This window comes from Nuphar pumila, chromosome 7 (assembly GCF_984573655.1).
Source record: "Nuphar pumila chromosome 7, dmNupPumi1.hap1.1, whole genome shotgun sequence".
Classification (NCBI taxonomy): domain Eukaryota; kingdom Viridiplantae; phylum Streptophyta; class Magnoliopsida; order Nymphaeales; family Nymphaeaceae; genus Nuphar; species Nuphar pumila.
Genome location: NC_143255.1, coordinates 1,277,608 through 1,294,586, shown reverse-complemented (window position 1 = coordinate 1,294,586; position 16,979 = coordinate 1,277,608). Strand labels below are relative to the sequence as shown.

At 38.8% G+C, this 16,979-nt stretch overlaps 1 protein-coding gene across 3 annotated transcripts; it reads right to left on the bottom strand.

Moving 5' to 3' along the window:
* Positions 1-4,791: 4,791 nt before the first annotated feature.
* LOC149830791 (polycomb group protein FIE1-like) lies at positions 4,792-15,012 on the bottom strand. 3 transcript variants are annotated; one of them, XM_090013496.1, is made up of 13 exons: positions 14,747-15,012; positions 10,362-10,427; positions 10,157-10,279; positions 9,983-10,063; positions 9,812-9,904; positions 9,616-9,691; positions 8,782-8,861; positions 8,634-8,705; positions 6,283-6,342; positions 5,666-5,762; positions 5,343-5,406; positions 5,181-5,240; positions 4,792-4,978 (listed from the first exon to the last, which is right to left on the bottom strand). In XM_090013496.1, exons 1-13 carry the CDS (start codon positions 14,927-14,929, stop codon positions 4,921-4,923), a joined length of 1,113 nt encoding a protein of 370 aa, XP_089869622.1. In that variant the 5' UTR covers positions 14,930-15,012; the 3' UTR covers positions 4,792-4,920. The 3 variants fall into 3 exon arrangements, 2 of the variants coding, with proteins under 2 accessions (XP_089869622.1, XP_089869623.1); XR_016433240.1 differs by lacking the exon at positions 5,666-5,762 and having other exon boundaries at positions 14,747-15,003; XM_090013497.1 differs by lacking the exon at positions 6,283-6,342 and having other exon boundaries at positions 14,747-15,003.
* Between the last annotated feature and the right edge of the window lie 1,967 nt (positions 15,013-16,979).

Genomic DNA, 16,979 nt, shown 5'->3' with positions numbered 1-16,979 from the left:
GTATCTGAAATAATGCATGCCTTAATCATAAGTTGGACATGAGCATGTTTTATCTTGAGCATAAAAAAAAGTGAATGATAGCATTGCATGATAGATTTTATGTTTGCTTCACTTTTGAGTATGTTATAAATTGTTAGTTCATTCCTTTATATAATTGATTATTATGTATATGAATGAATATGAAATTAAATGCTATGAATTAAAATGAGAATGATTTTGAGTTTTCATGCATACAAGTGATGTGATTATGAATGACATACAATGAATGATGGTTTATGTAATTGAATATCTTGTTCCTATTATGATGTGGATTCCCTTGACTCTCATTTCTAAAATGATGGAAATGCACTTGATTGCATCATTTCAACTTGAATTGCATTCTTCAAGTTTAGTTTTTGTTTCCTATGGGCATATGGTTTATGCCTTATTATATTTACAGATAACCTCATGGAGGATTGAAGCGAAGTACGGGTTGCTGCGTGGCTGAAGGCTCCACTCTTACCTAATACGATTCTTGGAGGGATCAAGCAAAAGTTTGAGTTGGTTAAAAACTTGTGTAAATTTTGCTTTTTGTTTGAAAGCTTATATTTAAAGAAGTGTAATATTTTGGAATGTGAATATTTTTAAATTCTGTCATTTTATTCTTATTATGTTCTTGCATATGGTTTAAAACTTTATATTTTTATGTAACTCTTCAATTATCTTAAATCTTGATACATTTTATCTTTCACATTTCTTTTTTCACATGTGAGAAACCCTTAGAGTAATAGTCACAATCAAGTTATGTCTATGGATGATTCTGTACTGAATCTGATACTAGGAAGCTAATATACACTCGCGTTTGCGCTCAAGTGGGTTGTCTAGTATTTGAAATGATTGGAATGTGGCTATAGATGAACTTGTTGGTATATTACTTTCGAGAACCATGTGAATTGTTTATATAAATAAAAAGTTTTAATTTTTTCTCAAAATTTGGGGTTTGAGAAAGTTTTTAAAGGTTGAATTTTTAGAGGACATTATATCAAGACTTGAGGGCAAGTCTTCTCCAACCCCGAGAGAATGATGTAGGAGCGAAGCAATACATATGAGAGTCCACGCCCTTCATTGGATCATTTAAGAACCATGTTATTTTACTTTTGAATATTTTTTTGTTTTGAGTCATTGTAATGGACATTGGATATTAGGCATTGATCAATTTATTAATTTAATAGAATTAGAATTTGCTCTCTTAATTGATGTTTATAAAAAAATGGCAGATCGAGTCTACTAGAATTAGAATTCTTCTCTTATAAATATAGAAAAGATCTAGGATTAGAAGGAGTTCATGAAGATATTGCCATTGAAATATGTTAATTTTCAGTTTATTTGGTTTGTCCTGTTTTGCATTAATTTTCACTAATTTTCTTGAATTTTTCATATTTTTAAATATATTTCTTATTTTTTTAGATAATTCTTAGTTTGATAAAATTTCTCCTAAATCGGGCCCTCCCGGTTTAATCACTTAGGCAGGCACTTAAGCGATCCTATCCCCTCTCATTATCATCTTAATATATTTCTAAGGGGCTATAGTTATGCATTTCTTATCCTTGATTTTGCGAATTTCTGTAAAAAGAGCCAGCTTGTCAATTAATGGCCTTTCACAATGACTTATCAAAGTATAGGTTTAGAATGCACGCATGTTTAGGCACTTAAATATGTTGCATATTTATTTTAGCCAGCTAAAATTTTTACGTATTTATCTTAAGTGGCTGCATTCATAAAAAAAAAATTGACTGCGTGAGTTAATTACTTATTTACCCATTGACATTACTTATTTACCCTTAATTGTAGCCACAAATTTGGGGAGTTACCAAGTGACATTCAACTATTTAAATAAAAAAAGGTTTAAAGGTTGTGATTTAAAGAGTTAGTGATGTAAAAAAGTGACTCACGCTTGCCAGCCTTTTTCATGAGTTCGAACAAGCTCTTTCAAATTCGAGACGCGAGCGGCTTGTATTGTTAATGTTTCATGATCCTAATGATTAGGCATCTATCCTTCATGCCAAATTACACCATTAGCCATTGTTCAAAGCCCATTTATGGTCAACCAACAAGTTCTTGCGCTATCATTTTTGCTTTTGCAAACATCAGCTTTTTGTTATTTTACCTAACTTAGGGTTTCAATGGGTCAGGCCTTTTCGGTGTCAGATCCGGCTAAGAGGTGCTAGTACTGTGTCCAGATCCAAGTTCAATCGGATCTTTCATAAGCAAAACCTATACTTCGGTCCAATAAGGATTGTGTAAACCAGATTCGATGCATGCCAGGTAAAATAATAATGTTTATATTAATTTACACTAAAAGAATTTAAGTCTCAATCAGAACTCAAGATGGACCCGGGTTTGGAATGAAATTCATAAACAATAAGCCGGATTCGTGTGTCAACTGAATCTCACGGATCTGACCCGGAAAATTTTTCATACCCCTTTGTTACCAAACACTGCCCTAAGAGATCCAGTATGGGTCGTGACTGAGTCATACCCCCTTTGACACGCCTAACCCAACTCATGTAAACCAGTCTTTTGAGAGAGAATGTATAGAACGACTTCTACTTCATTTACCACCGAGGTGGTATTCCATGTGGTAAGCGGGGTCCTGTGCCAAGCTGAAGGCCCAGGTTCGAATCCCTCTAACACATGGGGCTTAAGAGATATCTGTTAGGTGTCTGCCTAACCCCAGCTTGCCTATCAAAACAAAAAAACTTCTACTTCATTCCATTTGGGAGCCGTAGTTTTTTTTTTTTATAGGTGAGCTGGGGTTGGGCAGACCCAACCAGTTATACCATTGGATTTCGAACTTGCAACTTTCCATCACAAGGTGATGTGCTACTGCTCCTACCAAACAAGTGGAGCTCTCATTTGCGCTTGGGAGCCCTAGTTGAGATCCCTGATGGGTGATTCACCAAATCCCAACAACAGCTCTCAAACATAGTCATACTGGCCTAGCAGATGTGTGCCTTTTTCTGACAATAATACGCAATGGGCATTTAGTATACCACCTTTTAGTTTTTTTGATAAGCAACCTGGGGTTAGGCAGACTCTCATCAGTTATACAACCTAACCATTGGATTTTGAACTTGCAACATCCCCAACACAGGGTGTAGTGCACTAGCTGCTCCTACCAGACAAGCAGAGCCCCCGTGTTGGTTTAGTACACCATCTTTGATTGTTTTGATATGCATTATAATCTGTAGAGTTGGCCACAATGTGCTTATCGATGTGAAACTAGGTTTAAGCCTTTGCTGTTCACTATTTGTTCGGAGCTCACGCACTTCTAGGTTTACAGCCCAGATGTATCGCATTCTTCATTTTTTTTAGCTTCTACACCCTATTTTTAAAGTAAGATATTTATCCCTTTTTTTTTTGGGAATTGCAAGTACATAAAAGATGAAAATAAGCCTTTTGCTTAATTATTACTGAAGATGAGTGCATGATTACAAGAATCATATGTATTTGATCTGTATAATTGACTGGGCAAACTGGGTTAACGTTTGCTACCCTTGTGGGTAAGGAACCTCTAGTAAAAAGTGGCAATTTTATTTGTTTTTTTCTTTCATACGTCTGACCCTAAAGGATGTTATTTATGTGTTTGGTTTGGTAAGAACCGACCCTTGGATCATGTTCTTCTAATGTGTATGCCAGACTTCTCAAAGGTTTTGAAAAATCAACGGCCTACAAGTACTGAATTTTAGTCCTTAAAAAAAATCATATTTTTTTGTCAAAAAGATATTGATGCAAACAATCTCCTTTTATGTGTTCCAACTAGGGGTTTCTTACCCAGGAGGATAGCAAATACTTTCCTGGCAAACTGGCCATATTTTATCTCTTGTTTCAAAATGCCTGCAGGTGGGTGCTCACGTCTCACCGGCCATAAAATCTCGGGTTTTTAGCGACACATTTCAGGCCAACAGAGATACATGGTGACATCCCAATGGAAGAAGCAGAAACGATGGTGATACATCTTCAAGTCCAATTGGTGTTACCTGAGGATGATGAAAGAAAGGGTTAAAAATTTCCGTGAAAGAACCAGCAACAAATCACAAACGGATAAATCCACATTGCAATTTATACCAGGCATACATCATGTGTATCCAAGGCTTTCTCAACCGATGGCTGACCTTTTTCATGCACGAGGGAACTCAGGTAATTGGTAACGCTGTATTACAGCCTAATATAATCTGAGGAGCTCTCTTTAAGGCCGCAGCACAGGTGATTGTGTATGCGAGAAGGATAAAAAGGGGACAACATGGATTTTGATCTTCACCTTTTTTTTCAACAAGGCAAAAAAAAAAGCCTAAAAAGGTCATTTCTGGATTTCCATCTATTCGTTTGATTCTCCAATTTACTAAGGATTGGTAGGTACAGAAACTCAACCAATAGTCTTCGGATTTCCTCCTCACATATTTGAACATGATTTTCACACAGGTAACACAGATGCAAAAGAATAGAAGACCAGGTGAATCAAGTTTGTAATATCTTTAACATAACGACGACCATCTCTCTTTGGATTTTACAGAATTTTATTACCCACTTTGTTGGTGGAGATTTGAGTTCACCAGTGCAATCCGCCAAGCTTGAGTTCACCCATACCAATTTCATGTGGTAGTCCATTTGACCCATTAAACTATCAAGTCTAAACAAATACTAATCTTGGTCTGATCAATTGAAATCCCTAGCCCAAAACACCAGAAACGACCGGACAACCTACATGCATAATGTGTGTGTGTGTGTGAGAGAGAGAGAGAGAGCTTAACATTGAACTTGAACGGCTGTTGAGGATTATGCAATTCTTGTAATGAAAACCTTTTGTTCGTGATACAGAGATAACATGCCCAAAAATCAATCATACAGAAAGCTGGAGGTAACAGGGGTCTTTGTGCATGGTCAATTAACAACATCCCAGCGCCATATGGACCCATCCTCACAACAGCTAAGTATGGTGCTGCACAGAACAAAAAGAAGCACAATTGGTTCCATCAAATTTAAAAATTATTAACCCATCTCAGCAACCAGCCATGACAAACTTGTCTTGCTTCATGGTTGCACGTAAGTTATGGGAGTTTGAACCAACACCACATTGTACATTGCCGAATGCCAGTATTTCACACAAAATAAAATGAGAAAAAGAAAATCACTATAGGCACCTTCCGTCGAAGGACATTGCTGTCTGTCTGATTGGAGACTTACATTGAGCATGAGACATCCTGACAGAGAACATAAGGCAAGACAATTTAATGATGTGAATTATCATGAAATTGACATGCAGAAGTGAAAAATGAATAGTGGAAACGTGAAACTAGTTTAACCTTGCTATGAGATTAGGTGGACTTGATTGCAGTTCCCAAACATAAATCTTTCCTTCCCTATTCCCTGATTATCACCAAAAACAGAGTTTAGACATTGTTTCGAGTTCTTCCCCCCCCCCCCCCCCCCCCCGCGGAAAAATAATTCTCCTTGTTACGGTAAGAAAGCTACAACAATGAACTAAAACAACACGCAATTGGTGATAACTACAAAGAATATCCTAAGATGTTGATCACATTACATTTGTCTCCATACTCCAAATATTTTAACTGTAACAGCACACAATGCATTGGAAACCTAATAAACAAAACGAATTTGATATTACCTACAGCAGCAGCATTGTAATGAAAATCACATGAAAACTTGATAAACCAAATATCACATTCAGGCACTGGGTATTTCTGAAGAATGTCAACCATGCCCTAGACAAAAAAGGAAGAAAGAAAAGTTCAGAAAAGACATTCATAAATGATGTCAAAACTATGTATATAATGGAAATGTTCAAATAACCAGAAAAAATACACTTTTGGCACTTCTATTCACAATATCGACTTTAAAATGATGCTCTTCTGATTTCTTTTACCAAGGAACCTTAACAGGATTAAAAGGTCTGAAAACCAAAAAGATAATGCAAGGATTTGTTAGATTGCCATAAAAAGTCCAACAGAATGGTGCATGCAATATGCAATTCAGGTTTAGTAGATCTTCTAAATTCTATATTTCTGAAAGCCATGTATACTGAAAAATAATGAAATGCATATAAACATGAGAACTATATATATATATATATATAAAGTCAAAAAGTTGGACATAAATGGCCCTGGGTGCATTGACTGCACCCAGGGTCAGGTTGACCGTGTCGGGTGCGGGTGTGACGCGGGTGCAACACCTAGTTGAAGAGTCCCTGTGACATAGCATGAGAGTCAATAACAGGAAATGTACCTCTCCAGAACTCTGTTCCTTGGTTAATGGCTCCCACAAGACCACCTCACTATCCACACTCTGCAGTTGTAAAATAGTGTGATAAAAAGAAAAAGTTTCATGCAATCCATACTTCATATTCACATAAACCAAAATCTGACCACCTTAACGCGAATGATCATCTCAAGCAAAAAAACTACAAATTAACTACAAATTAAATTAAGCTATTAAAGTGATAGTAGACAGAGAACTTGGAAATAATATTACAATTAGCTTGCAGTAGTAACATGGAAGCTTCAACCATAATCAACTCATTTGAAAGAAAATAATAATCCAATGTACCTGAAATGCACATTATAGACCTTAAGTTAAACCTAAATGCATTCCCAGTTCATCACCAACCCATACAAAGTGAAAAGACAAGAAAAAACAAGGACACTAAACCAGTCACATCTCTCAATGGATTTTGGGACTAAATTAGAAGAAAGTTCAGATAACGCAGAAGAAGTGTTGCATGTTGCAGCCATATAAACATTGGGAAAAACACGAGGACAATGAAGTTGTGCCAATATAAAATTACACATACCGGTCAGTTTCTCTTCTTAGTCAAGGAACATACACCAAGTTTCACCGTCTTTCATTTCATGAAAACTCTTCACATCTTCATTTGTTACTAAAAGTATCAAGAAATGGAAACTGTACAAGTGACTTTGCAGCAAAATAACATGCACCATCCATTCTTCCAGTCCTGTATGCTTTATTCTCACTATTGCTGATGATTACCTCGTGCAGAATAGCCACTAGAAACATAAAATACTCTTCTAGTGGTTTTAAAAATTTTGGTCTTTAGCAACTCTGCCCATTGATTCCGACCGGCCGCACCATCAAAAACGCTAATGGAAACTCATGGCTATGTCACCTGTCGAATGGCAGCAAAACCCAAGCACCACCCTATCATCAACATATTGCATCAAGTGGAGGCCTATGTCACACGGACACTCGATTTTTTCCTCCATACCCGTGTCGACACTCGATGACACCTGGACATGCCATTTTAACCTCCGTACATACAAGTTTGTATTCACTTTATACTTTATAATTTCCGTATATAATATATATTTTAGATATAGCATATATATTTAGATTATATTCAGTTTATTTTGAATTTATTTTGTATTTATGTGATATTTAATATATATATATATATAGAGAGAGAGAGAGAGATATAGATATATAGATATAGCTGTGTCCCCATACCCACATTTTTTGAAATTTCTGTGTCGTACACATACCCGTACCCATGTGACATAGGTGGAAGCCTAGGGGTGTTTGCATCGCAGACACGCATGGACAGGACAGCGAGGAACATCCATGCGGGTCTGCGAACAAGACAGGATACACTGTCCTTCCCTGTCCATGAGGCCCAAAAAAGATATTTTTTTGGAGGGTGTGTCAGTTCCTGTCCATCCGCCACTGTTCTGTGGGTGGGCACAGAGCAATGGCAGATGCCAAAACGGCATCCACAGGAGGCAAAATTTTAGCATTCGCGCATCCCTGTTTGCATGAGCGCACGGACGTGCTTGGAGCTCGGGCTCAGTGCATCTCGCAGACAGGCACAGATGGGGATTCAAATGCCCTTAGAGGGACTCTTAGTAGATTCATGCCCATGAACACTTTTTTCAGAAGCAGGCTAATGCAACCATGTTCAAAAAGATGAATGCAAATAGCGGATCATCCTGTCTCAATTCGATTGCAAATTATCTCTCCATTTTCTGTAGCTCTAACTACAATCAAGTCCACATCAGAGATATGATTCTTGGGAACATCTAAAGAGCAAACCTGTCGGGAAATTTTCTGGAAGTTTGAGTTCTGCACAAAGCATATCACTTCATGAGGATTTATGATATCAGTTTTTTTTACCATGATGGACACATTTGGTTCCTAACGGGTTTTTCTTCTTCCTTGTGCACCTAGCCTGCAGGAAAACTAAATTTAATCTGCGAGAAGCATAAGATTTTGGAACTGTGTAAATGATGTCCGCCTCGAAGTACAACAGAGGCATTAACCTTAAGGTTCTTATATAGGTATTACCTCATCAAGGTTTATCCTTCCACAACTAAGGCACACACCTCAGCCAAATTTAGAAAAAGAAATAGCAAACTGAGGTTTGTAGTCCATGCTAGACAAACTACTGTGCATTCTTAGAATGGTCAAATTTATACTTGTTTGCTATTTTTGAGTGCTTCTGATTTGCCTAAAAATCTGAATCCGCATAACCGACTAAGCAGACCAAAGTTCTCTTTTCAAACTACACAACTGTCAGTGGCAAAATAAAAAAATAAACAAGGCTATGATGTTTAGCACCATCTCACCTTTGATAATATGAAGTCACCAAGCCATCGATTGCAATCAACATAGTTAGAATGAACAGAAGCTATAAAAACCTGAAGCATTAATAGTCACATTAAGTAAAAAAAGAATGCTGGATATTTAACTGGAACTGATGAATGAGAAACTCACAGGGAACTGAACATATTTTGTGGGAAACTTAGATGGCAGGTCAGTCCATGTGAATGACTTCTCAACATATGTCCAAAATTCTGCATTATAATATAAAACCCCATAAGATGAAGTACAGCCATATAAGTCACAACAACATAAGCAAAATATTGGCATTATATAACTTATTCACCCTAATCTCATTGGAACAACAGTGCCGGTTACATCATAGGATATTATCATATTACCATAGTAATTACATTCTGTCCTGTGCTTAACAATTCAAGCTTTTTCTGGTCATTTTTCTTAGGCACTGATGTTCATACTTTCCTGATTAACAAAAAAGAAATTTTTTATTTGTGTTTGGTTAACTCTGATTTTTTCCCCCGACAGAATAAACACCAATTATGATCATCAGATCTAACCACATATCTAGCCTGAGGCAAAAAATGTTAATCAAACCTATCTGTGGACCAGCATCTTAGTCATTGCTGCCTTCAGTTATTGCCTCAGAAGAATTTTCAACAACTGAAACAAAGTGAAGCAATGAGAAGCCATTGCCATTGATGGATAAAAGAGCTTTGACATATCTATATGAAAACCCAGGGCTTTTTGTTCATACATTAAGACATAACCACTCAAAGAAGACTTCAGAGTCTCAGACACTCACGACCTTCAACAAAGATTCCCAGGAAAAATGTTTGTTAAACAAATCAGACAGGAAAAACCTGGGACGTGCAAGTCAACACCATTGTTTGCAAATCACAACCCTTTTATGACTAATCCTTGAATAATTCATAATTACATGGAAAAAAAATACAGTATTAGAATACAATATTACTGTGAACTGCATACCTTTCATTGACCAGATTTTGACAGTGTTATCCATACCACAGCTTGCAATGCGATAAATATCTGAAGGATGGAAGTCCTAGAAAACCCAAGATTCTTTCAATTAATTTAATATTGTTCCAAAACCTCACTCCAAAAAATAGACTTCAACATAAATATCATATAGCATGAGAATTTATGCATCAATATCTGCACTTACTACACTAAGAACTTCATTTCGGTGACCTCCAGCTCCAGCAAATATAAGAATGCAAATCCCGGTATCCACATTCCATAACCGAACAGACTCATCCTGGTCAGATACTCACATATATCAAAATTTAATCAAAACAAGGTCACCATCTCATGAGGAAACAAGAACAAAACTCACTTTGCTTGCAGAAACTATTAGGGAAGGTTTCAGTGATTGAGTCCTAATCTCATTAACTGAGTCACCGTGGCCCACAAAACTCTGCATGAATGAGCATTTTAAAGAGTTTCAAAGCTTGATTAGAAAGCTATAGTTGCAGATTTCAAAACTCCGCACAGAAAAATGATTCTGGACCTTGTGTATCTTTTCATTTGCAGCATTAATGACACGGATTATTCCATTGCTCCCACCTGCAACTAGGAATGGAGTGCCATCCACATCACAGGCCCAACTAACGGTGTAGAATGACTCATCCTTCTGAGCTACAACATAGTCATGAACTACTTAAAAGAGATCATAAATGTTATGACAGAGGAAAAAAAGACAAGCTTTCACATACTTCTTCATCCACGTATGCTTGTAATACAGAAATAACACCTCCCTCTAGGCAGTGATAGACAGTTACCTAAGAAATATCACTGTCAGATTCAAGACTGAAACTATAGATCACTCATAAGACCATTGCAGGCAAGGAACTTAAATAAGAAAATGGAAGCAAAATAGGAAATGTACGACAGTGGAATGATGGGGTAGAGTGAAACTGATATCCAATCTATGTGCAACATAGTTAATTCAAAATCTTCTAGAGTGCATACAATAATTTTTCTGTCTATCCAATCAAAATAAAACTTTTCGCCATTAACATGGGACATACAATTGTTCTTTAACTTATTAATGACCCTAATTTATTTTAAAGGATGCAATGAATGAGTTCATTAACATCCAAGTAATAAACTTAATCCAAAAATTGTGTCCTTCCATTAGAATTAGTAAAAGCAATGTCTGCTCATTTTCCAGTCCACTATTGTCCATCTCGGGAGAAGGAAATAAGCCAAAATGATAGGACTGTCACAAACATAGAATTTTTCATAAACCCGCGATGTGCCAAACTGCCCAGTCTGGCCAGCCCAACGGCCAAAGGTCGCGCACCAACACTTTTTCATGTGTTGAATCATTTCATTGGCCCTGCGCACCACCTCGTGCGCAGCTGCCTAACAAAAGTTGATCAAGCACATCTTCAAATGTGTATTCTATCTAATCATATCACTTAGTGCATAGTCGTCTCATACCAGCTATCACTTTCCCAAATGACACAAACTTGCCTTAGCCTTGTGTGCCATAGAGCGTATTGTGACTTCATGCACACGCTATAGCAAAACCTCGTCACTGAAGGAACAAGACCTCGCGTCCCCCCAGTTCAAAAACCAGTTGATAATTGAACACCATGGCGAAGAGCACCGCCCAGACTCATTCGTCGGCGCCTAGGCATTCACTCGTCTAGTCCCGAGTCACCATACTCAGTTGGAATCACTTAATGTGATCCCTGGGAGAATTAGCCCTAACCCACACGCACTCCCATGAGTCCAACCGCTACGCGTGAAAAACTCTTGCAAGCCGAGAGGTCCTTAACTAAATCTCCAAAGGCAACATCCTCTGACCCGCTAGCACTGTTTAATCAAACAACACTCCATGTCTGTGCTACCACACAGCAATGCACTAACGACAATATTGTTGCTTATTGCATGTTGTGCTATCCCCACACGTCACCGATCAAGCCAACGCATGTCGCGCGTTCCTACACTCGATGCATTTTCCACTCGGTAGAGCTCCGCACTGTGCATGCCCCATTATTAAGCTCAATCCAGGACATTCTCCTCCACCCAAACTATTGTCGTTCTCGACAATACTGATGCAGGTAAGAACATAGTCTTGACTGATATGCCACTTTTACTTTGTAATTATCTCTATTTTACTTCTTTTCTTCACCCTACTCAACTTGTTTTGGTTTTCATCCACCATCGCCGCAACCTTTAACACGCCAAGTCTCATTCCTTAACGCACCTCCGATCACTTAGACAACGGTCTTCCACTCCATCAACATCAAGCAACATTTGCTTGTGAGACCCTAATGCAGTCTCATACACAAGCAGGTCATCATCGCCCGCACGACAAACTTATCTTCTTAATGCTCATGGCTAGGGTACCTTCCAACCCCAGTAAGAGCAATTTTAAGCCCTTCGTGGTCATCGCAAATAAGGAAGACCACCAACGCGTGCCGCAGGGATATTAACTCCCTTAAGCACCAACTTGTGGTTTTCCAATGGTCCAAACTAGTCCTCATGTGGGGGACGTCTACTTGCGTATCACTTCAAAGTGGTCCTTCAAAGCGTCTTCCTGGGCACTCGTCCACACAAAGGGCAACACGGCCTAACGCTGCAACTCTCATCCGGAGCCAGCAAAATATTCCCGCAGAAACCAAACCGATGAGGCATGAACAACAATTTTTTCGCACACAATCCACAGAGGAACTGCCAACTCAAGAGACCAAAACAATGAACACTCTGCTGAACATGGGCACTCCGCTAACCCACAATCTTGAGAGAGAATCTAGAAGTTTAGCTGAGTCTCCTCATACCCAAAGGTGCAAATACATCCAGCCGAATCCAACATGGATTCTCTGCATGCACAACGCAAACATCACGCTCCACCTATGAGCCTAATGCACAACTAGTATGAATTTTTAGCTTATCCGCGTTCTCTTAGCTAATTGAACAACAACCTTACACTTTTGCTTATCATCGACAAGATGACTCATACCAACCTGCTAACATCTTGCTTCTGTGCTCGGTCAATCACACTTACGCTGTGCAAAATTGCATAACCAAGATAAACCATCATTTTCCTCTTCAGTGTCGTAGACAATGAACAACAAGACCTCCGTGAATCTTTCTTCTCTAAGGCCAATTTGTCACGGACATAGAATTTTTCGCAAACCTGCGATGCGCTAGATTTCCCAGCCCAACGGCCAAAGGCCGCGCACCAACACTTTTTCATGTGTTGAATCATTTCATTGACCCTGCGCACCACCTCGTGTGTAGCTGCCTAGCGAAAGTTGATCAAGCACATCTTCAAATGTGTATTCTATCTAATCTACGTCACTTAGTGTATAGTCGTTCCATACCAGCTATCACTTCCGAAAAGGGCAAAAACTTGCCTTAGCCTTGCATGTTATATAGCGTATTGCGACTACATGCGCACGCTACCACAAAACCTTGCTACTGAAGGAACAAGACTTTGCGGCTCCCCAGTCCGAAGACCAGTTGATGATTGAACAACATAACGAAGAGCACCACCCAGACTCGATCGTCGAAACCTAAGCATTCACTCGCCTAGCCCCGAGTCACCATACTCTATTGGAATCACCTAATAAGATCCTTGGAAGAATTAGCTAACCCACACGTACCCCCGTGAGTCCAAACGCTACGCATGAGAAACTCTTGCAAGCCGAAAGGTTCTTAACCAAATCTCTAAAGGTAACATCCCCTGATCCGCTAGCACTGCTTAAACAAACAACACTCCACATTTGTGACGTCACATAGTGATGCACTAACGATGATATCGTTGCTTATCACGTGTCGTACTATTACCGCACATAACCGATCAAGCCAACGCATGTCGCGTGTTCCTACACTCGATGCATTTTTCACCGACTAGAGCTTTGCATTGTGCATGCCCCATTCTGAAAGCTTGGTCTGAGACACTAACAATAGATCGTCATAGTAGACGATCTCCGTGAATCAATCAAAGTAGCATATTGTCAAGCAAAAAGAAAGTGGGTACCCTCAAGACACATAGACAACAAACGAGCAATCAATGTCCCAAAGCATTTGTACTCCAAAAATTGCGCCCATGACATAAGGATAGCCGTTAGAACAAATTCATTAGCGATTTGAAGCAGAAAATAGAGGTTATACCAAAGAAAACAACAGACTGAGCAAAAAACAGAAAGAGAGAAGCACATGACACCAACTTTCGACACTCCCATAACTCAACGTCAAGCAGTTGCAACCTAATCTAACACTTGCTTCTAATTCGATCAGCTTTAGTGTGAGAATTTGCTTCTTCAGAAACATCTTGCGGCCATTTTCACCACACTGTTTTGTTTCCGTTTGTCTTAGTTCAATAAAGTTCTCCATTTTTTTTCTCTCAAAACAAAATTTCCATTTGGAATCTCACACTTCCCCCTAAATCTAGCATTGAGCCATGATATGTATGCCTGAGAATCTACAAGGACTATTAATAGGGAGTCAGAGATCCACACGGGAAACCATTCCCACCAAAACAAATAACCAGTCAAAGGCAAAAAAACAGGAGTTTTCCAAGCACACAAAACTCTATAAGCCAAAATTTCTAGCGCGACCGCTACCATTCTCATCATTACCACACTTGTTTACAACACAACAAGGATTTGCAACGCACAAGAATTCCGAAACTCTACAAAAACACCACTATGAGGATTTTTCACTCCCACAAAAGTTTTCGACGCCTTGAATCCGATTCCGAAGACAAAAATCTCGATACCCACGACCCCGAAACAGGTAAAAAGCAAAGGAAAATGCCAAAAAGGGAAGAGAAGAAGAAGCAAAAGGAGGAGGGCGGTTTCTCTTCCTTTATTTTGGGGGTTTTCCTTACTCGATTGCCTCTGTCGGTGGCGACTACACTTGTTTCCAACGCAAAGAATTCCGAAACTCTAAAAAAGCACCACCATGAGGATTATTCACTCCCCACAAAAATTTTCGACGCCTTGAATCCAATTCCGAAGACAAACAATACCCACGATCCCGAAACAGGGGAAAAAGCAAAAAAGAATGCGAAAGAGGGAAAAGAAGAAGAAGCAAGAAGAGGAAAGCCGTTTCTCTTCCTTCCTTTGGGTGTTTTTCTTACTCGGTTGCCTCCGACGGTGGCGAAGACGTCGAAGTAGCGGGAGTCGATGAAGTTGAAGGCGATGGCGTAGAGGGGTCGCTTCCCTTCCTGCAACCTATTGCTCACCTTGTACTCCTTCTTCTTCGAAGGAGCCAGCGATCCCACCACAGGCTCGCACCCTAACCCCGTCTTCACCATCTTCATCCTTCTCTCTCTCTCTCTCTCTCTCTCTCTCTCTCTCTCTCTCTCTCTGAAACTCCGATAGGTTTGGCGGAGCTCCTCCTTCCGGCCGCTAAGTTTGGCGGCACTGAAATAGGGGCGCGCAAAAGGTTCGGATACGGTCCGAATCGTGCTCGAACAAAAAGTCCGAACAACGGATCCGGATCAAAATCAGATCTGACGAAGTAGGGCTGAATCCGGATCTGAACCGTATATTGTAACACTAGGTCCGCTAGATGTCCCTCAAAAAAAAATTCTTTTTACATGCAAAAGGTCTGAATAGATTGGATTTTGTTTGGATCCGAGTACATATCCAACATAATCAGAATCCGATTTGACCAAGAAAATAATCTTTTTGGAACTCTGAACAAACCTGATCCACTTGAACATCTAAACTGAATGTCCAGAAGATAGAGGAGCTTCTTTATAGTTGACACTTGACAGTAGGAGTGCAACTGGGTCGGTTTCGGTCAGGTTTCATTAGACCCCACTTTGGAATCAGTTCTGAAAATTCGACCCCACTTTAAAACCGGATTTAAAAATTGGATCCAAATTGTAACAATTTGAACCAATGTTGTTAAAATAGATTCACCTGGTGAATTGGTTTTTAAAAAAAAAAACTAGGAATCGAATAGAATCGTTTGTGAATCGACAACTTTTTACCATCAGATGGCACGTCATCAAAGAATAAAAATAATAAATAATTTTTTTACCCCTTAAAAATATTAAAAAATAAATTGAAATGACTGGTGAATCGGCCCCTTTTGAATCCGGGTGGATTTTAACAACATTGATTTGAATTAGGTTTGGCTCAGCTCCGGGTATATTGTTTATGTGGGTCATCGGGGTTCAGGTGATAAAGACACGAGGACATGTGACACAGAGCAAGTTTGAATTTTTTTTAAGAAACAAGACACGAGGACACGAAATTTTTAATTGTTTAAGTAATAAAAACTATTTTTTTATTTTAATATTAAGAATGGGTTTTATTGAATTAATGCTTAAAATTATTAAACAATATTAACATACTAGTTGTACATGTCAGTATTCGTGTCATGGGGGACACACCACCAAAATGGTGTGTCCATGTGACATAGTGGTAGGGTCGGGTTTGGTTTGAATATGAAATTGAGTCGACTCAATCAAACATTTTAACGCTAGGAAAAATCTTTAAATAAATTAAAAATTGTTGCATTTCTCAAAAAAAAATCTCAGGAAAATATCGTCCCGCATAACATTTAAAATGTATGGAAACATCTTAAAAAGAAAATTGACAAAAAATCAAAGAAAGTGTTTGTACCACGATTAAATTTCTGACATTTAAGGATCAGGAAATATTATGAAAATATTACAATTATATCAAGATTTTATCCGTTATCTAAAATTATCACAATGAAAGCGTGATAAAGATCTCTGATATTTGTTTTGTGGCCATAGCAATGAGTAGTGACTATATTTGTAGTATCTACTCCAACTAAATTATCGAAAACAGTTAACGTGCATATTTTGAGTCAGTCATGCCTGAGAAAATCAAGATCCTTTAGCAAGTGTCACGCTAACCTCAGTCGGAAGTTTTTCTCATTTGGCCAACGTGGTTCTAGGAAACTGCTGCACTTCCTTGGTGTTTGGATGTTTGATTCAGAGCTTGAGAAATATTTTGCTTCGGCAACCCAGCTCTGGAAAAACATTACTTAGATTGGTACTTGGTTTTGCTATGGAATAAAGGCTTCAAGTGACTTGAGACTTGATGTTTGCGTTTTACCAATTGTTTCATCCAACCTCAAGTGTGCTCTGTACAGTCTTGGATCCAATTCAAGGTCTCCGCGCTTGTGTGTACCACGTGGGCATGCCGAGCACATGCACATGACTTGTTTGCCTAAAACTTGTATGCAAAAAGAAGGCTAGCATTGGGTTGATGTGAAGCAGAAAAGGCTTTCAAATCCTACCATGGCAGCGTTTGGATATAGAGAGTACGAAGAGTTGGGAATACCGCGACATTTACACCGGGGCAAGGATTAAGTCACTCCACTCCCAT

Bases quoted from the DNA above. Each gene is read 5' to 3' on its own strand.
- LOC149830791 (XM_090013496.1), bottom strand. From the start codon at position 14,929: ATGAAGATGGTGAAGACGGGGTTAGGGTGCGAGCCTGTGGTGGGATCG. The intron at 9,905-9,982 runs GTGAGTTTTGTT...GTATCTGACCAG, and splicing joins TAATAGTTTCTGCAAGCAAA to GATGAGTCTGTTCGGTTATG. The intron at 8,862-9,615 runs GTATGCAGTTCA...ATTATAATGCAG, and splicing joins CAAAATCTGGTCAATGAAAG to AATTTTGGACATATGTTGAG.